The sequence below is a fragment of the Microcaecilia unicolor genome, chromosome 5 (assembly GCF_901765095.1).
Source record: "Microcaecilia unicolor chromosome 5, aMicUni1.1, whole genome shotgun sequence".
Lineage (NCBI taxonomy): Eukaryota > Metazoa > Chordata > Amphibia > Gymnophiona > Siphonopidae > Microcaecilia > Microcaecilia unicolor.
Window position 1 is genome coordinate 218,597,249 of NC_044035.1, and position 21,727 is coordinate 218,618,975.

At 44.3% G+C, this 21,727-nt stretch overlaps 1 protein-coding gene across 1 annotated transcript in view; it reads right to left on the reverse strand.

The window, feature by feature from the left end:
- Positions 1 to 20,170, reverse strand: part of RSPH1 (radial spoke head component 1) — a 246,673-nt gene extending 226,503 nt beyond the window's left edge. The window contains exon 1 of the mRNA XM_030203781.1: positions 20,110 to 20,170. Within this exon, the coding sequence (XP_030059641.1) occupies positions 20,110 to 20,145 (36 nt within the window). The 5' untranslated portion in view covers positions 20,146 to 20,170. The remainder of the gene's footprint in view (positions 1 to 20,109) is intronic.
- Positions 20,171 to 21,727: the final 1,557 nt, after the last annotated feature.

Sequence of the window (21,727 nt, forward strand, 5' to 3'; positions counted from 1 at the left end):
CCAAATAGAAGCCGAAGCAAGGAAGGACTGGTGGCAGGGCTTTAAATAGTGCAGGAATTAGGCTCAAGCATGTGCAGCTGTCACAAGATGGCTGCCCCCATCAGAGGAGATGCCCTACATCCAAATATGGCCTTCCTTCCTGAAGCTGCCCAACTCCAAGATGGCTGCCACAACCTAAGACACCCAGTTCCAAGATGGCTGCCCTAGTCTGGAGATGCCCACATCCAAGATGGCTGCCCTATCCTCAGATGCCCACATCCTGAATAGTCAGGGGACATGACAGTATCCTCCCCTTAATGCCTCCCCCTCTGCCCTGGGCCTGGTTTAGAGGGATACCGGTCATGGAAGTCCCGTAGCAAGTCAGGAGCATAGATCTGACTTGCTGGTTCCCATGAGTTGTCCTCTGGACCAAAATGTTTCAAGGACAGGAGATAAAATAGTCTCCCTCGCAGAAACTTAGAGTCCAAGATTTTCTCTACTTCATACTCGGGATCTGGTTCAGACTCGGGAATGCTCTTCCTCTTCTCCTGCGGATACCATTGGGACCTCAAGAATGGTTTCAAGAGGGAAACATTGAAGGCGTTATGCACGCATAGAGTCCTGGGCAGGCATAGGCGATAAGTGACCGCGCCTATCCAAGACTGCACAGCAAAGGGCCCGATGAACCGAGGGGTGAACTTTTGAGATGGCAGCCGAAGTCTCAAATACTTGGTGTTCAACCAGACCTTCTGACTGGGTTGGAACACCAGTGCGGTTCGTCATTGCTGATCAGCAAAATGCTTGTATTTGGCAGCCGCCTGCTGTAACTGCTGTTGGACCCTCTTCCAAGTCCCTCACATGTCAGAAAGGGTCTGTTGCAGCTGAGGAATGGTCTGGTTTGTGGGAAGTGGTGGAGGAAGCCGTGAGTGCCGGCCATAAACCACGAAGAAGGGTGACATCTTAGAGGCCAAGTGCAGACTAGTATTGTAGGCGAATTCTGCCCAGGGGAGGAGTGGAGACCAGTTGTCCTGCCGGTCATTGGTGAAAGCTCGTAGAAAGGTTTTGAGGGTCTGGTTGATCCTTTCCACCATCCCATTGGTCTGGGGATGGTAGGTGGAGGAAAAATGGGTAGTGACCCCCAGGGCAGAGCACAAGGCCCTCCAGAACCTCAAGGTGAATTGTGACCCTCGGTCACTGATAATCCGAGCTGGTAGTCCATGGAGCCGGAAAATGTGCTGGATGAATTGAGATGCCAAGGTGGCGGCCGAGGGTAGCGCCTTCAGGGGGACAAAATGCGCCATTCGCGAAAACCAGTCTACCACCACCCAGATCATGGTGTGTCCTTGTGAGTGCGGAAGATCTGTGATAAAATCCATAGAGAGTTCCTCCCACGGTTGCCCGGGCACCGGCAGTAGCTTCCCCCACGGTCGCACTACCGCAGATTTAACCCGGGCACAGGTGGGACAAGATGAGACATAGTGTAGCACATCCTGGGCCATATGAGGCCATTGATACTGGCGGGAAATCAGGTGCAGGGTTTTACGGAAGCCAAAGTGTCCTGCAAAAGCTGAAGAATGGGCCCAGTGCATCACTTTTCTTCGGCCCCCAGGAGGCACAAACGTCTTCACGGTCGAGGTCGCGGCAGGCATGATAGACACGCAAGCTGGATCCAACATTGGGTAAGGTTCCTCAGGGTCCTCCGGTGTTTCAAAAGCCTGTGAGAGAGTGTCTGCTTGCGTATTCTTCTCAGCGGGCTGGAACACCAATCGAAAGCGGAATCGGGCGAAGAACAACGACCAGCGTGCCTGACGAGGATTCAGCCTTTTGGCATCTTACAGACAGAGCAAGTTCCTGTGATCGGTGATCACGGTAAACATGTGTTCCGCGCCCTCCAATAAGTATCTTCATTCCTGGAGGGCAAGTTTTAAGGCCAGGAGTTCTCTGTCCCCTACTATGTAGTTCTGCTCCGCGGAAGTGAATTTCCTGGAGAAGAAGAAGCAAGGGAGTCGCTTACTGGTGGGGGAGACCTGAGATAGGACAGCACCGGCCCCTAGTGAGGAAGCATCCACCTCTACAAAGAATGGTTTACTGGTGTCGGGACTGAGGAGAATGGGTGCTGAGACAAACGCTCTCTTCAAGGTGGAGAAGGCCTCATGAGCTTCAGGTGACCAATTTCAGACATCAGCGCCTTTCCTGGTGAGAGCGGTCAACGGTGCAGTAACCTGAGAATAGTGCTGAATAAACTGCCGATAATAGTTCGCGAACCCCAGGAACCGTTGCAGCGCGTTGAGCCCCTGGGGTTCGGGCCAGTCCCGGATAGCCTGCAACTTGTCGGGGTCCATCTGGAGTCCCTCTAGAGAGATAATCTACCTGAGGAAGGTTATAACTTGCTGGTGGAAGGCGCATTTGCTTAGCTTAGCAAACAGCCGGTGTTGCCTCAAACGTTGGAACACTGTGCGGACATGGGACACGTGCTCCTGGGGTGTGGTGCAAAAGATCAGGATGTCGTCCAAGTAGACTATCACTGAAGAATATAAAAGATCCTGAAACACAAAGTTGATGAAGTCCTGGAAGACCGCAGGGGCATTACAGAGTCCGAAAGGCATATGAGTGGAGGAGTGGCCTAGTGGTTAGGGTGGTGGACTCTGGTCCTGGGGAACTGAGGAACTGAGTTCGATTCCCACTTCAGGCACAGCTCTTTGTGACTCTGGGCAAGTCACTTAACCCTCCATTGCCCCAGGTACAAATAAGTACCTGTATATGTAAGCCACATTGAGCCTGCCATGAGTGGGAAAGTGCGGGGTACAAATGTAACTAAAATTAAAAATTAAAAAAAAATTACTAGATACTCCAAATGCCCCTCATGAGTGTTGAATGCGGTCTTCCACTCATCCCCCTGATGAATACGGACCAAATTGTATGCTCCCCGCAGGTCTAACTTGGTGAAGATCTTGGCCCCCTGGAGCCTATGAAAGAGTTCGGGAATCAGTGGCAAAGGATACCGATTCTTGACGGTAATGGCATTCAGGCCTCGATAGTCGATACACGGCCTAAGGGATACGTCCTTCTTACTAACAAAAAAGAACCCCACTCCTGCAGGGGATGAGGATGGTTGAATAAACCCCTTCTGTCGGTTCTCCTGGATGTAGGTCCGCATGGTCTTGGACTCCCCTCGGGAGAGCATGTACAGTCTGCCTCTGGGGGGCATCTTGTCGGGGAGCAAGTTGATGGCACAATCAAATGGTCGGTGAGGAGGCAAAGCGTCCGCTTCCACTGGGTTAAAGACATCAGCAAAATCCTGGTATTCTTCGGGTAATGAGGCCTTACATGGCTGAGGAACCCCTGGAAGAGTCATATGGATTGGACGGCGAGGTTCTGCGTCCTTCAGACAGGCTCCAGTGCAGTGGGTACCCAAGCAGCTGATCCTCCCTACTGCCCAATCAATGATGGGAGAATGACGTCGTAACCAGGGGAGTCCTAGGACGAGTGGGTGAATGGATCTGGGTAGAATCAGAAGCTGAATCTCCTCCTGGTGGTGGTCTCCCACCTGCATCACTAATGGTGGGGTGATCTGGGTAATGGGCTGTGGTAGGACCGTTCCTTGGATGGATGTTACCTGTAGAGCAGGTTGGCAAGGTCCTATAGGTTGTCCCAAATGTTCTAGGAGTTCAGCACTAATAAAGTTTCCCCCGGCTCCGGAATCCAGCAGGGCCCTGGTGTGCACCACAAACTCCTGCCACCACAGGATAACTGGAACAGTGATCAAATTGTCGGGGAGGGGCGAGGAGTGACCCAAGACCATCCCCCTCACAGGGTCTTGGAACCAGCGTTTCCCGGCTGAGTAGAGCAGGCTTGAATGAAGTGTCTGGCCTCACCGCAATACAGGCATAGCTTATTGCATCGCCGGTGGGCTGTCTCGGCCTCGGTAAGGCGTTGCCGTCCAACCATCATGGGTTCTTTGGAGGACCCTGCCCGAGTACCAGTTGCTGCCTCAGGCGATGGAATTCGTCTAGCATGCCCACCAGACCTTGGAGGCGTCCGCTGCGAGGCCCACTCCCGAGCCCTCTCCTGAAAGCGAGTATCCACCCGAAGGCACAGGGCGATCAAGGTGTCCAGTGGGGCAGGAAGCCAGTTCATCTTTTTATATTTAAATTTATTTATTTAAATTTTTTATAACACAAGTCATATATTACTTGTTTGCAAATACAGAGAAAATCACATTACAGGAAATAACAAATGCTAATTACCAGACTTGATCATCAATCTGGAATTAATTATACACTCTTCCTTAGACCTCAATAAACAATAGAGGAGGCGACAAGCAAATTAAGGAGAAAAATCATCACTATTTTAAATAAATTGACATAACCTGAAAACCAATTAATATTATTAGCTGACTGTTGTTGGTTCCCTTAACTGGCTGTTTAGTTTTTTTCAGATCCTAGAAAGCCTGCAGCTGAGATGGTTCTAGAAATACATACTTATTCCCAAAATATGTTATTGTACATTTACAGGGGTATGCCAGCATAAATGTAGCCCCAATATTCCTTGTTTCATTTCGCAAATTTAGGAATTTCTTCCGCCTTTCCTATGTTGACTTAGCAACATCCGGATAAATCCATATTTTTTGACCATGAAACATTTTGAGGATTTTTTAAAGTATAACTTTAACATATGATTTAAATCTTGTTCAAAAACAAATAGAGCAATCAGAGTTCCACGAACAGTTATTTCAAAAGTAGAATCTTCCAAGAAAGCAGTCAAATTTTAAGGTTCTTGTAAATCCCTTTGACCGTTTCTCGATAAATTTACAACCAGATCCTTTTTTTGAGGAATATGATAATCCTTATTACAAGGAGGTAAATTAGAGGAAGGAATCTGTAATATTTCTTGTAGGTACATTTTAAATAGGTCATTTGAGTTTACTAAAGAATATCTTGGAAAGTTCAATAGTCTCAAATTCAAACGCCTATTATGGTTTTCCATTTGCTCAATTTTACGATGGATTTTAAATTTGTCTTCAATTAAAGCTCCAACTGAGGATTTAATATCTTTTATTTCTGTTTTAAATTGTTGAGCTTGATTTGCGAAGTCTGTTTTTACTTGTTCCATTGAGGCATCCACCTTTTCTATTTTACTCACAATTTGGTGAAACTCGTTTGTAGATTTCATTACAGCCACAGTCAATTCTTGGACCGCTTTCCAGACAGCCATTAAGGTTATCTCTCCTTGTGTTCTCCCGGACTCCTGGTCTTCCCCAGCCTTTCCCACAGATGACTTGCCGAATGGTTGCCCGCCTGTAGCGCCTTCTGCACCAAGCAGGCTCCCATCATCCCTAGTTTTGGTGGGGCAAGGAGGAAGGTTCAGCCAGGGCCGTGCCTAGGGTCTCCGGCGCCCCCCTGCAGTTGGCCCCGCCCCCCCAAAAAACGATCACTACACTACCCGCCCTCTTCTCCCCAGATTCTTTTCTTTTTGTTTAAATTTACCTCTGTCCGGCGGCAGCGTAGCATTAGTGAGAAGGAGGCGGCGCTCCCCCGCCCCGACGTGTCAGTCTTCCCTTCGCTCAGTTCCCGCCTTCTTCTGACGTCAGAAATGATGTCAGAAGAAGGCGGGAACTGAGCGAAGGGAAGACTGACACGTCGGGGCAGGGGAGCGCCGCCTCCTTCTCACTAACGCTACGCTGCCGCCGGACAGAGGTAAATTTAAACAAAAAAAAAAAAGGAAAAGGATCTGGGGAGAAGAGGACGAGGTAAGCATGGTGCGGCGGGGTGCCCCCCAGAGGATGGTGCCCTCCTGCCATGCTTACCTCGCTTACCATGTTGGCACGGCCCTGGGTTCAGCTCCGGCGGTGTGAGGGACACCTCTAGCCCAGAAAGCCCCGGCGCTCCTTCGTCAGAGCTTTGCAACGGGCTCACCAATCCAGGATCATGTGTGGTAAGCTCTGCAGGAACCTTTCCAGGGTTTGCTGTGTCGGGGAAGATGTTCTAGCCAGCGACAATTGGCTTCTAGTTGTCCCTTTTCTTTTTGTGTGCGGCATATTCAAGGAAACAAACAACAGCGTTCCTGGATATGTTCACAGCAGATTCAGGCCGCCATCTTGACACGCCCCTCCCTGCCAGTTCATCTTTAATCCCCCCCTGTAGACCCTGCCAGAAAATGGCAGAGAGGGCCTCCTGGTTCCAACGGACCTTGGTGGCTAGGATTCGGAACTGGACAGCATATGTTCCTACCGATCCATCACCCTGCTGAATCCGCAGCAGTTCGGCTGCGGACGAAGATGGCCTCCCGGGAACATCAAATACCAGGCGAAACTGGCGAAGAAACTCTCCTAAATTGGAGAGGAGAGGGTCCCGTTGCTCACAGAGAGGGGACGCCCAGGCCAGGGCTGAACCGGTGAGTAAAGAAATAATGTATGCAACCTTCACCTTCTTCGAAGGGAAAGCCCCGGGCTGCATATCAAAACACATAATACATTGGTTCAGGAACACCCAGCAATTCGCTATGGTGCCATCGAACCGGGCAGGTTCGGAAAACCGGGGTCCTGGAAAGGCCTCCGCAGGCCTGGAAACTGCAGGGGCGCAATGTCGTTGCGCCTGGAATGTAGCCAGCTGGGAGCAGACAACTCGGAGCGCCCCTGACAGGCTATTTAATTGTTCCTGCTGCTGCTGAATTATCTGCGCCACATCTCTCATCTCGGGTTGCGTCGGCGAGCTCATGGCTTCGGCTTACTGTTGTGAACTGGAGTGCTGAGGTGAAGGTAGACACCAGCCCCCAGCAGACAGCCAAACAACCGCCATTCCCCGAGAGTTGAGCCCCCAGGTGCTGGCGGCCAACAGGACTTCCGGAACCATGGGGTTGGCGGACTGCGGACTGCAGGTGGCGTGGAGGCGGAGCTTGATGTGGACACCCAGCTGAGAGTAGTCAGGATACCAGCAGAAGTCAGGGCAGGCAGCGAGCAGAGAGTAGTCAGGATACCAGCGGAAGTCAGGGTAGGCAGCGAGCAGAGAGTAGTCAGGATACCAGCAGAAGTCAGGGCAGGCAGCGAGCAGAGAGTAGTCAGGATACCAGCAGAAGTCAGGGCAGGCAGCGAGCAGAGAGTAGTCAGGATACCAGCAGAAGTCAGGGCAGGCAGCGAGCAGAGAGTAGTCAGGATACTAGCAGAAGTCAGGGCAGGCAGCAAGCAGAGTAGTCAGGATACCAGCAGAAGTCAGGACCAGGTAGCAATCAGAAGAAACATCAGAAGCACTGCCACTACTCAGGAAACCAAATAGAAGCCGAAGCAAGGAAGGTCTGGTGGCAGGGCTTTAAATAGTGCAGGAATTAGGCTGAAGCATGTGCAGCTGTCACAAGATAGCTGCCCCCATCAGAGGAGCGCCCTATGTCCAAATATGGCCTTCCTTCCTGAAGCTGCCCAACTCTAAGATGGCTGCCACAACCTAAGACACCCAGCTCCAAGATAGCTGCCCTATCCTGGAGATGCCTACATCCAAGATGGCTGCCTTATCCTCAGATGCCCACATTCTGAATAGTCAGGGGACATGACACTAGGATAACTAAAAGTGTGCCTCATTAAGACTCAGACCACATAGCCCTTACTCGGTATAGGATACAGCAGTAGGTTTCATTGTGAGCATCTGTAAATGCTGATTGATTTTTTAGACTGGGTGACCAAACATTTGGATGTAGGAGGGGCGCTAGATGTGGTGTACTTGGATTTTAGCAAAGCCTTTGACACACTTCCGCACAGGTGACTGATAAATAAACTGAGTGCCCTTGGAATGGGACCTAAAGTGACTGGAATGGGTTAAAAATTGGTTAAATGGAAGGAGACAGAGGGTAGTGGTAAATGAAGCTTACTCCAAGGAAAAGGATGTTATCAGTGGTGTACCACAGAGATTTGTCCTCAGGTTGGCTCTTTTTAACATCTTTGTAAGTGATATTGCGGAAGGTCTGTCTGGTAATGTTTGTCTCTTTATGGATGATACCAAACTCTGTAATAGGGTAGACACCCCAGAGGGTGTGGACGGCATGAGGGAGGAAGGATCTAGCGATGTTTGAAGAATAGTCCAATAATTGGCAACTAAGATTTAATGCTAAGAAATGCAGGGTCATGCACTTGGGTTACAAAAATCCAAGGGAATGGTACAATATAGGGAGTGAAGTGCTTCTGTGTACGAAAGAAGAGCGCAACTTGGGGGTGATTGTGTCTGATGATCTTAAGGTGGCCAAACAGGTAGAAAAGGCGATGGTCAAAGCCAGAAGGATGCTCAGGTGCATAAGGAGAGGGACAACCAGCCCTTGTATAAGTCTTTGGTGAGGCCCCATTTAGAATACTGTGTGCAATTCTGGAGACCGCACCTACAGAAAGATATAAATAGGATCAATTCGGTCCAGAGGGCAGCTACAAAATTAGCAAGTGGTTTCTGTCAAAAAACATATACAGACAGGCTTATGAACCTTAACATGTATACACTGGAAGAGAGGTGGTAGAGAGGGCATATGATAGAGATGGCCTTTACTTTTTTTTTTGTTTCCTTAATGGGATTTCCTTCTCCTTTTTGTACCACTCCCCTATATTCTTTTTTTTTTGTTAAATATCTTTATTAAGTCAAAGTATCAGTTCAGGGCTGTGTGTAGTTGGGGAACTAACTGTACTGGGTACTCCCCTATATTCTAGTGGTCTAAGAAAATGTAAGTAATTTGCATGTATAGATTTAATTGTTTTCCTTTTTGAGCTGGGAGGTTTTCTCCTGTTGTTGAATATTTCTTTCTGTGTTTCTGTAACAAGTAATATGCATGTGTAAATTTAATTAAATTTACATGAACAAAATTTTTTTTAAAACTTAAGCAATAATGAGCACTAATTGACAATAATTAAAATTTATGCATGTATTCTGTAATTCACAGCACCTAAAGTTTAATGTGTACAGGCAAAAGGGGGCGTGGTTATGTGAAGGAAAATGGGTGTTTTGTGGACATTCTAAAATTTACGCTCAGTGTTATAGAATATGGACCTCTGTGCCTAAATCTACGCGCCGGGATTTATGCAATGTTTTTTGTTTGTATAAATGGAGGCTCATAGATTTAGGCACTGAGGTGTCAACTAAGCCTATTCTATATACCATGCCTAAATCTAGGCACTGGTTATAGAATACACTTAGATAGAAATGTTTTCTATGTGGCTTTTTAGGCACCATACTGTATATAGAATCCCCCCTATATGTGTAACAAGGTTTATGATCTGTTATGGTTAACATATATGTATATATAACTTATACACATACAAGTTATATACACATGGTTAACTTATATTGGTTTTATAGGTAAATATTGATATATATATATATATTGAGTGCACGTGATTTAATATTCTTTTTCATACAGTTGTAGCCCCTGATGCAGCCTCTAGGAAGGCGAAACGTGGCCAAATCGGGCATTGTTTGTTTGCTTGTTTGTTTTAAAGTGGTGGAAATAAAGCCTCTTAACATCAGAAGATGTGTATTCCAGTGTTGCTCATCCATCAGCAACGGACCTTGCTTCCTAGTTTTCTAACAAAATTGAGGTGATATTTCAGTCTTTTCATCAAATATCAAGTAATGCTCAGTATTGTGGAGAAAATAATAAAAAATTAGAATTATATGATATTCCAGTTGATAGTTGCTTGTCATCTTTTTTCAGCATTCTGATATTGTTTTAATAGTCAAACATCCTTCTAAAACACACTGTCCATTAGACGAATGTCCTGCATATCTATATTCTGAACCTCCTGAGTATTTGATTAATTGGTTAACTTATATAGGGACCCTTTTACTAAGCTATGATAAAAAAAATACAGGTATGCGTAGTGTGGATTTTGGCACAAGCTACTGCCAAAATTAGGGAGGCAGGAGATAGCACATGGAGGGGCGGAGTCATGGTACCTAGGTTGGACTCCATATATGACCTGCACTACTGATACTGCTGCATTAGGGTACCGTGTGTTTCACTGGCGAGTGGCATTGAGCTCTATTCTCACATGCTAATTTTTCCATGCAGGAAAGTAGTCAGTCACTTCTTGTTAAGGAAATGGTGTACTGGGCATGGTGTGTGATTTGAGTGAATGCTGTGTGTGGTGGACCCTGTCACCAAGCTGCGGGAAAAAGTGGCCTGCTGTAGTGTGAATGCATGGGTGTGGCACATGCCCAGGGCAGTTTTTTCCCATGGTAGTGAAAAGATGATTTTGACATTGATGTCAGTAATGTCTGTGTGCTAATTTTCCAAAATTCACCATACAATAATTTATTTATTTAGATTTTGCTCACACCTTTTTCAGTAGTAGCTCAAGGTGAGTTACATTCAGGTAATCTGGATATTTCTCTGTCCCAGGAAGGCTCACAATCTAAGTTTGTACCTGAGGCAATGGAGGGTTAAGTGACTTGCCCAAGACCACAAAGAGCAGCAGTGGGATTTGAATTGGCCACCTCTGGATTGCAAGACTGGTGCTCTAACCACTAGGCCACTCCTCCACTCAGTTATTTAACAATTTTCTTGAGTTCTAGGAAGGATTTCAAATGTTCAGGGGCAACCCCCCCCCCCCCCCCCATATTTTAATCCCCCATACTGCACCAAACATATACATGGATACATCAGCTTAAAAGTAGCTACAAGATTTAAAGTTTCTTGTCTAAATGCCAAGAAGGCCTTTCTACATTCTTGAGTCATTTGGGTCACATCTGGATAAATCCACACTTTTTGTCCATAGAAAAGGACCTGTGAGTGATAAAAATAGATCTTCAACACATTATTCAGATCTTGTTCAAATACAAATGAGGTCACCAAGGTGGATCTCAAAGTTGTTTCTGATATTGATTCCTCAAGAATATCTGAAATATTTGCCAAGTCCAACTGTTTTTTCTTAGGGTGCTCCTCTAGCACTTCGTCCTGATCTTGGGAAACATCCACATAGAAAACCCTCTTTAAAGGGAGAATCATTTCAGAAGAAAACAGCAAAAGTTCTATAAAATATTTTTTAAGCATATCTAGTGGTAGTATCCCAGAAATTCAAGGGAAATTTAAAATCCTAAGGTTCAAAAGTCAATTGAAGTTTTCAAGTTGTTCAATCTTTCTATGTAGTATTAATCTATCCTTTGAAACCACATTTTGAAAATCCTGGAGAGACTAACAGGCTTATTTTCAAAAGAGAAGAGCGCCCATCTTTCGACACAAATCGGGAGATGGGCGTCCTTCTCCCAGGGTCGCCCAAATCGGCATAATCGAAAGCTGATTTTGGGCATCCTCAACTGCTTTCCTTCGCGGGGATGACCAGAGTTCACGGGGGCGTGTTGGAAGCATAGCAAAGGCGGGACTGGAGCATGCTTAACACATGGGCGTCCTCAGCCAATAATGGAAAAAAGAAAGGCGTCCCTGATGAGCACTTGGCCGACTTTACTTGGTCCATTTTTTCTTGGACCAAGCCTCAAAAAGGTGCCCTAACTGACCAGATGACCATTGGAGGGAATTGGGGATGACCTCCTCTTACTCTGCACTTCAGGCAGGCGGACCCAGGCCCATCCCCCCTACCTGTTACACTTGTGGTGGTAAATGTGAGCCCATCAAAACCCACCACAAACTCACTGTACCCACATGTAGGTGCCCCCCTTCACCCCTTAGGGCTATGGTAGTGTTGTACAGTTGTGTGGAGTGGGTTTTGGGGGGCTCAGCACCCAAGGTAAGGGAGCTATGCACCTGGGAGCAATTTCTGAAGTCCACTGCAGTGCCCCCTAGGGTGCCCGGTTGGTGTCCTGGCATGTGAGGGGGACCAGTGCACTACAAATGCTGGCTCCTCCCACGACCAAATGGCTTGGATTTGGTCGTTTCTGAGATGGGCGTCTTCGGTTTCTATTATCGCTGAAAACCGGGGAAACCATCTCTAAGGACGACCATCTGTAAGGTCAACCTAAATGTTGAGATTTGGGCGTCCCCAGTCGTATTATCAAAATGAAAGATGGATGCCCATCTTGTTTCGATAATACGGGTTTCCCCGCCCCTTCGCGAGGACGTCCTGCGAGGACGTCCTCAGGAAAACCTGGGCGCTCCCGCCCCCCCCCCCCCGTTCGATTATGCCCCTCCACATGTCACCTTGCACTTTCTGGAAACGTGTGAAGGAGACTTTTTTTTTTCTACTGCTGCAGTTAAATTATCAATATTAGAAACCAGAAAAGATACCTCCTCAGATGGTTTCTTCACTGTAGCAGAGATATCAAGTAACACCTTCCAAACAGACTCAAGGGAAACTGTTGTGGGTTGAAGGGATTCTTCCCTTCTACCTGATGAATCAACTTTATGGTGCTACTGCGGCAGAACACCGCTCTCATTTGAGGTCTCCTGCGTCGATTCTTGCGACATATGGACAACTTCCAGCGTTTCCACCTGTTGTGCCAGACATGGTAGTTGACATGGATCCAGGGGAGACAGAGTGGTATTATGCTCCAAAGCAACTGGACTTCCTTCCTCCCGCCTCACAGCAGAGCCTACAACCCCGGTCTGTCTTGCTGTGGTCCCAATAGCATAGTGGTCGATCCATTGCTGTATAGGAGATGAAGAGAGAGAGATGGCAAGGGAGCAGCTCTCACTATTCCTTTCCTGTTTGTATGCAGCATTGTTGAAAAAAGAGGAAAAAGGTCAGAGGAATCAACAGAGGAGCGCCGCTCAGCTCAGCGGGCACTTGGCCACTCCCCAATGTGCTGTTAACAATGCTGATTGGCTTGTTAAGCCAATTAAATTACATGCATTATTATAGAATATGCTTGGATTTCAGCAAAGAATGCCAGGCATGCTATATAGAATCCGGGAGATAAATACACAGGCTATTAAACATAAACCCCCAGATTCTATAAACGGCAACTAAAGTTCCGTGCGCAAATCAGCACACATAACCAATTTGTGCATGGAACTTAATTGGGTAAAAAGCCAATCAGCATCGATAATTGGATGTTAACAAGCAATTATCAGTACTAATTGGCACTAATTAGGATTTATGTACATAGCTCATTAAGCATGTAAATCAGACAGCGTGGATCTCAAAAGGGGGGTATGGCCATGGGAGGGGCATAGATGGGTCATGGGCATTCCTAAAATGTATGCTTTCATGCCAGGTTTTAGTTGCCATAAATGGCATAAATTTAGTCGCAGGAATGGGCGCTATGCATATTCTATAAACCACGTCTAACTTTAGGTTAGGTTTATAGAATAGCGCTAGGCACAGGGTTTTTTTGGCACCAATTTTTTAGCCACTTATATAGAATCTAGTCCAAAAGAATTAGTCAGACCCACAGGATTAATGTAAAACTGGCATCACATTCATGAATTTGCAGGGGTTTTAAAACATCAAAACTGACAAAATGATTTACATTCTAAAACATATAAAAGGGACACATACCTATTAGGGTCTTCTGTTGTTAGTCCAAATACAGCATCACAAATTGGCAGACAAGCCTACAGGCAGTATAAATATACAACAAAAAATTAGTAAAAATTATATAACAACCAAAGTAAATTATAGGTAAAGGGAAGCACAGCAACTCAGAGATAGAGGCAGACCTTTCAACTCACAGAGTGACTCCTCCTCTAACAGCATCACTCAGTACACAGCTGAACTTACAGGTTGCTTTAAGCTGCCTGTCATAGGTCAAAGATTACTCACACAAAAATAATTTTAAAAGGAGACAAAAGGACACTACAAAAAATCATCAGCTAGGAAAAAAATAATTTCAAAGCTAAAAGTGCCTGAATTACATGGAAACAGGGAATTTTAAAACTGTAGCTGCAAAAACGAATTGATCATTAAAAATCAAAAGGCATTTCAAAACCAATGGTAAATCCCTATAATACACCTTCTCCCCATGTGGAATAGCTAAAAATCTTGCAAAAACTCCACTGGGAACACTCAAAATCGCATTAAGAAAAGATAAAAAATTATGCGTTCCAGGTGGCCATTTTGTTTGAGTTCCAGTGATGTCAATGACATCATCGGAATGGAAGAGGAATCTAAAAACCAGCTTCAAATGGACAATGCAGCCTTTAAGCACTGGAAAGAACAAAGCATATTTCACTGAACTACTGAGGTACAACATCATATATTCATTGATGAATCAATGCTATAGTTTTGAATAATATTTGAAAGTTTATTGGTAGCCAATTGTCAGACATGTGAGATCTTGTACCAAGTAAAGCGCTGCCGAGCCCAGTACTTGGACCAGGTTCTGCTTGGCGGCCAGACAACCCCAGGTTTCACCTGCACTGACCGCCCTTCCCCAGAGGTTGAGCCCCTAGGTGCGGGCGGCCTGCAGCGCTTACGAGATGGAGCAGGAAGTGGGGTTATGAACGTGATGGCCAGACAGGCAGCAGGCAAGAGAGTGATTCAGGTACAGGCAGAGTCAGTAGGCATGCAGCAGACATGAGAGTAATCCAGAAACAGGCAAGGTCAGTAGGCAGGCAGCAGACACAAGAGTAATCCAGGTACAGGCAAGGTCAGTAGGCAGGCAGCAGACACAAGAGTAATCCAGGTATAGTCAGTAGGCAGGCAGCAGACATGAGAGTAATCCAGGTACAGGCAAAGTCAGTAGGTAGGCAGCAGACACAAGAGTAATCCAGGTACAGGCAAGGTGAATATTATTATTATTTGGTCCCAGGCCTGACTTTGGTTCAGGATCCAAAATGAGAGAAAACCTTACAGGCCTGTGACTCTGACTTGAACTCCAGTGTTGCTCAAAGGCTCGTGAGCTACTGGGACACTGCAGAGCAAGCAGAAACCCGCAAGGGTGGAGGTCTAACTTGCAGAGTTGCATGAATGTGGCAATATGGTGGTAACAGATGTTCAGAAAGGCAGTACTGGATAATTCCACAGGAAGATGACTTGGAGGGGTATAATCGAATGGCGCCGGCCATCTCTGTGGCTGGCTCCGTAAATGGGCGGAGCCAACCATATTTTCGAAAAAGATGGCCGGCCATCTTTTTTTTTTATAATACGGTTGGGGCCGGCCAAATCTCAACATTTAGGTCAACATTAAAGATGGTCAACCTAAATGCTGAGATCGCCGGATTTAGAGATGGGCGCCCTCTGTTTCTCCGATAATGGAAACCGATGGTTTAGAACTGGAGTACAACTGTGCCCCTTTGAAGTTATAGTTTTATTGGTCATTGTCCCCAGCGGGCGTGAGGCCCTCTACAAGCCCCGAGGACAACCGCTCTTCTATTCAGGCTCTCTTGCAGGACGTCTGAATCCTTGAAGGGGGATCTGTGCACTCCCGTTGCAAGCTCCACCGGTCGACTAATCCCGGTTGCCAGTTGAGTTATTCCTGGCTTTGGAGGATTACCCCTAAAAAGTAGTGTATTTGGCTCCCTGGTCGAGTTATTCCCGAGTGGAGGATTTTCCGGTCAAGTTAGTCCCAGTTCCCTGAAGACTTGTGAGTATAAAATTTATTCAAGTAAACAATAGTGCGAGGTCTTTTCCTTGCTTTTTAGAAATATTCTGTAAGAAATCAAACATTATATTTCCATATAGGTCTTATTGGATTCCTCTTTATTTGTTTGGAGTTTTATAAAATTTATTCTACATTTTTATTGTCTTTTATGCATATTTAGTTAGTACCGAAGTATTGTTGTACCCCCTTTTTATTACCTGTTATTCTACCACATTACTCACGCACTGTCACATTTATTTTAATTATCATGACCTCACCTTTAGATACACTTTAAAAATGTTTCCCTTCTGAGAAAAAGGAACTCACATGCATTTGTGAGAAATGGTTTAAGAAATGGAATAAAAATGACAAGGACCTTAAGTGGCCTGTCATGGCTCCTATTTAAATTTGATCGTGTAGGGGGCAGGGGGTTTACTGCCCCATTGCACTACTTATTTGTTAGAAACAGTGTTTTTAAAATACCAGGTTGGTTTAAGTGGAATAAATAGGCTGACCTTTGTTAGCCCATACCTGAATCCTTTAATCTAAATATTCTATGCGAATTGCTTATATATGCTGAGACTCCCAAAACTCAATGAACATGTACAAATTCTTAATAAATGACTTTTAACTTAAATTATAGATTTAAATTCTCATATTGCCAACCAGTGTGAGAGTTCTTAGTTGTCTGGTTTAAAATCTTATGTGAAATTTCTTTCTTTCTCAAAAATGCTTCCTCTTTCTGCTAGAGGGAATTCAGTTACATACTCTACTGAAAAGGATTAAATTACAGTTTTAATTCTATAAATATATGTATATGTGTGTCCTATAGAAATGGGATAGCTACACCAGTTGACTATTAAGAAACAATTTCTTTATTTTTAAATTAGTACATTGAACTCCACGAGATTGATTATCAGCTGCAGAGATAAGGGATCTCCAAGAAGCGTATATATATATTTTTTCTTCCTTAATTCTGGATTAGCTATGTTATTTCATTCTATATAGAATACTTTTAAATAAAATAATACATTGCAATTAAGAATTATTTTCTAATCAGTATTTTTATGGAAAGGAAGCAGAGATTGAGTGCTCTGTCCTATTGAATTAAAAAACCTGTTCCATCATTTATGTTTGCAAACAAGATCCTCTATATTTATGTTGTCTGTTAACTGTTTGTTTTGGTTTTCTGTTCCCATATTAGGGAAGATTATCGCCTAAGTCTTATGCTGTTATTGTCTAACGTTGTCATTGTATTTAGCTAAGGCTTTCTGACTGTATGTGAGATCTGTGAGTTTCAATATTCTGCTATAGATGCACATTATACTACTGAGAAATTATTTAAGTTACAGTGAAGAAAGGTCTCTTTTTCTCTTAACTAAAATGGAAAAAGCTTTCTTGTCCTGGCCAGCCAAGAAAGCAATTTCACTATCAAGTTCCTGTTTCTTGCTTCCTGACATAGATTGCCTGGTTTCCTTTGTTATACATGGTTGTAACCTTTTCTATTTAACACAACTGCTTTATGTTCAGATTTGCAATTAATATCATGCAGTGCCCTTGCACTTTATATTTAAAATTACACTTTATATGCATATACTGATAAGATTTGTTTCCTTGCCTCTGATCTTCCCTCCTCTGATCACCATCTTATAACTTTCACACTTAAATCTCCTCCCTCCCAGTCCCGTCCTATCTTATCTAATTTATCTAGGAATTTTCACGATATTGACCCTTCATCTCTATCCTCCCATGTTTCAAACCTCCTCTCTACTGTGGCACCATCCACGTCTGTCAACGAGGCTGTTTCTTCTTACAACAATAGTCTATCCTCTGCCTTAGACACTCTTGCACCTTTGATGACCCGCCCTGTAAGGCGTACAAAACCCCAACCTTGGCTGACTTCTAATATCCGCTACCTACGTTCCTGTACCCGCTCCGCAGAACGCCTCTGGCAGAAATCTTGGGCCCTTGCTGATTTCTTACACTTTAAGTTCATGCTGACCTCCTTCCAATCTGCTCTTTTACGTGCCAAACAGGATTATTATATCCAACTGACCAACTCTCTTGGCTCTAATCCTCGACTTCTCTTCACCACATTGAACTCTCTCCTCAAGGTGCCCCCTCCCCCAACTCCCCCTTCATTATCTCTTCAGACCCTTGCTGAATTCTTTCACAACAAGGTTCAAAAGATAAACCTTGCTTTCTCTACCTCACCACCTCTCCTTCCACTAGTCCGTTCCCCTCTCTCTCCTTCCCCTCATTCCCTTTCCTCCTTTCCTAAAGTTACTATTGAGGAAACTACACTTCTCCTTTCTTCCTCAAAATGTACTACCTGTTCCTCTGATCCCATTCCCACCCACCTTCTTAATGCCATCTCTCCTGCTCTTATTCCTTTTATCTGTCACATTCTCAACCTCTCACTTTCCACTGCGACTGTCCCTGCTGCCTTTAAACATGCTGTGGTCACACCTCTCCTTAAGAAGCCTTCACTCGACCCTACTTGTCCCTCTAATTACCGACCCATCTCCCTCCTTCCTTTTCTCTCCAAATTACTTGAGCGTGCTGTTCACTGCCGCTGCCTTGATTTTCTCTCCTCACATGCTATTCTTGACCCACTACAATCTGGTTTTCGCCCTCTCCACTCAACCGAAACTGCGCTTACTAAAGTCTCCAATGACCTATTACTGGCTAAATCCAGAGGTCAATATTCCATCCTCATTCTTCTTGATCTTTCTGCTGCTTTTGACACTGTCGATCACAGCATACTTCTCGATACCCTGTCTTCACTTGGATTCCAGGGCTCTGTCCTTTCCTGGTTCTCTTCCTACTTCTCCCTCCGCACCTTTAGTGTTCACTCTGGTGGATCCTCTTCTACTTCTATCCCTCTGCCTGTCGGCGTACCTCAGGGTTCTGTTCTTGGTCCCCTCCTCTTTTCTATCTACACTTCTTCCCTTGGTTCATTAATCTCATCCCATGGCTTTTCCTACCATCTTTATGCTGATGACTTCCAAATCTACCTTTCTACCCCTGATATCTCACCTTGCATCCAAACCAAAGTTTCAGTGTGCTTGTCTGACATTGCTGTCTGGATGTCTCAACGCCACCTGAAATTAAATATGACCAAAACTGAGCTTCTCATTTCCCCCCCCAAACCCACCTCCCCGCTCCCCCCGTTTTCTATTTCTGTTGATGGCTCTCTCATTCTCCCTGTCTCCTCAGCTCAAAACCTTGGGGTCATCTTTGACTCTTCTCTCTCCTTCTCTGCTCATATCCAGCAGATTGCCAAGACCTGTCGTTTCTTTCTTTACAACATCTGTAAAATCCGCCCCTTTCTTTCCGAGCACTCTACCAAAACCCTCATCCACACCCTTGTCACCTCTCGTTTAGACTACTGCAATCTGCTTCTTGCTGGCCTCCCACTTAGTCACCTCTCCCCTCTCCAGTCGGTTCAAAACTCTGCTGCCCATCTCATCTTCCGCCAGGGTCGCTTTACTCATACTACCCCTCTCCTCAAGACCCTTCACTGGCTCCCTATCCGTTTTCGCATCCTGTTCAAACTTCTTCTACTAACCTATAAATGTACTCACTCTGCTGCTCCCCAGTATCTCTCCACACTCGTCCATCCCTACACCCCTTCCTGTGCACTCCGCTCCATGGATAAATCCTTCTTATCTGTTCCCTTCTCCACTACTGCCAACTCCAGACTTCGCGCCTTCTGTCTCGCTGCACCCTACGCCTGGAATAAACTTCCTGAGCCCCTACGTCTTGCCCCATCCTTGGCCACCTTTAAATCTAGACTGAAAGCCCATCTCTTTAACATTGCTTTTGACTCGTAACCACTTGTAATCACTCGCCTCCACCTACCCTCCTCTCTTCCTTCCCGTTCACATTAATTGATTTGATTTGCTTACTTTATTTATTTTTTATCTATTAGATTGTAAGCTCTTTGAGCAGGGACTGTCTTTCTTCTATGTTTGTGCAGCGCTGCGTATGCCTTGTAGCGCTATAGAAATGCTAAATAGTAGTAGTAGTAATTTGTACTTATATCCATTGGTTTTAGTGCAGTATGATAGAGAAATTTGTTACTTAAGTTTTTGTTTAATTGCAACTTTTCTGATGCAGTCTCTCACCACAATATTTCCTGAAGTCCTGTTGACTTCTTCAGACAACGGCCCTGGAAGAGAACAGATTCTTATCTGCAACTAATCATTGCACTAAAGACCTTTGCTGTGCCAATGTGATTTCTGAAGTACTTTATGTGTTTATTTCATCAATTTCATGCTATACACACACACACACACACACACACACACACATATATATATATATATATATATATATATATATATCGGTGTTACTAGATCAAGGTTTCTAGGTAACTGCTTAGTTAGCTCTAAATTGCTTTCTTTGCCATTTGTCTTCTCTTTTACTACATAAAAGATACATCGTTATAATGCCCCCAAACAAAATACAGTATCTTTTTAGGCTATTCAACATACATACGCACTTAAAATTACAACTTCCCTTTTCTATCTGTATGCTGTATGTCTAAAGCTGATAACAAAGCATTAACTTCCTTTTTCATTCCACATAATCTCTATGCATTTAAAACAAATTCAATCTTTTTGAGCATTAATTCTACATCTATTGTATAAACCTGCAAAAATTTTTGATAAGAATTTAAACTTACATTGTATTTTCCAGGCATCCCGATGCTCACGCCCATTACACATCTGAAGCAGACCCAGATCAAACACAGCAGACACAGGAAACTAAATTACCCCGTCATTTCCCCGGGAGTAGTTGACAACACAGAATTTAAAGTTAACCCTTGTAACTTTTTTTCCTAACTTCACACACACACACAAGAACATGCATCTCTCTATCTTTCTCTCTCTCTCTATCTCTCTATCTCTCTCTCTCTCTGATCCCCCTATTATAGATACAGAAAATTCTTTTTAGAGTATGTTTTATTTTGTAACCTGTAAAATATTTTTAATTCTTCTTTAGAATCCCTGAGTTATTGACCATAATATTAGCCTGCCTCTTCCTTATTCCTGCTCTAATGTGTCGCAGTTTAATTTTACTTCCTGATATGAATGGCTTGATTTAAATATGTGTGTCTGTTTTCTTTATCATACCTACTTGTAACTTTATGTGCTAGGATAAGGTTTTGAACCTCTTACATAGGTATGAATGTGTTAAGTTATTCACTGAATTTGCTTCTATATTTTGCTGTGGGAGAATTGGTGCTAAATCTACATCATTTATAATTTCAAATGACATGAAACTAATTTGTTATGCAGGTGTTTTCCACTAGGCACATTTATTTGTGAATATATCTTTTATTTTGTGCTGAATTTAGGGGCACTTCTCTTGCTGAAGGCTGCTTAGGAACATCTCTTCCTCTGATCTCCCTATATTTAATAATGTTACCTTCCTTATCAATTGTTATTTAAGCCCAAATGGAGGTATCAAATTTGAAACTTAATTTTTTTTAGGGATACATAAGCTAGTTTTTGCTTTCCCACTCCATCCCGATTTGCTTTCATGTTTGAGTGCCCCATTCATGGAAGCATAGGACGGATATGGTTTATATTTAATACAATCTCCAATTTCCAAATTGGCTCTGAAATATTACAGAGGACCATAGGTTATTGTATCTCTTGCCTGATCTATGTGAACCTTGTAAAGGTCAGCCAAGAAGGCCTCATTAGGATTTATAGTTTTTACATCTTACATTGGGTTCAAAGCTTGTCCTTAATTCTTCTAATTCTCTGCAGTATGTTTCATGGCTTGATAGCTTTTACATGGACTGTGCGGTTTATATAAAAAAACAAAACCAGGAACTATATAGATGGGCTTTTGGATTGTTAAGCATCACTTGTTCTGTGTTATACCAGCTATTCATTTGTCTAGAACTCAATTGTCACTTCTTTGCAGAAATCTTACTTTTTGGTACAATCTTAATTTATGTTTTAATGTTTTCTATCTGTTCCGACATTACTTGTCTACCAGCTCAATCCAGTAAGTCCTGCAGGCCACCCGCACCTAGGGGCTCAACCTTTGGGGAACGGTGGTCAGCGCAGGTGAAGTCTGGTAATTCCATTTCTGCTTATTCCTGCCTCTTCATACACAGCCTCGGTTCCATTCCGCTGTCCTGGCTACACCAACACCCCTAGTGAGAATATAGGGTCGAAATGGAGGTCTTAATTTAGGCCCTCTTTTCTTCTGCTTTTAACTATTTTATTCTTTTGAGTATTGTTGTAGATTCATCTTTTCCAGAACCTGCATGCCATTTCCATGTG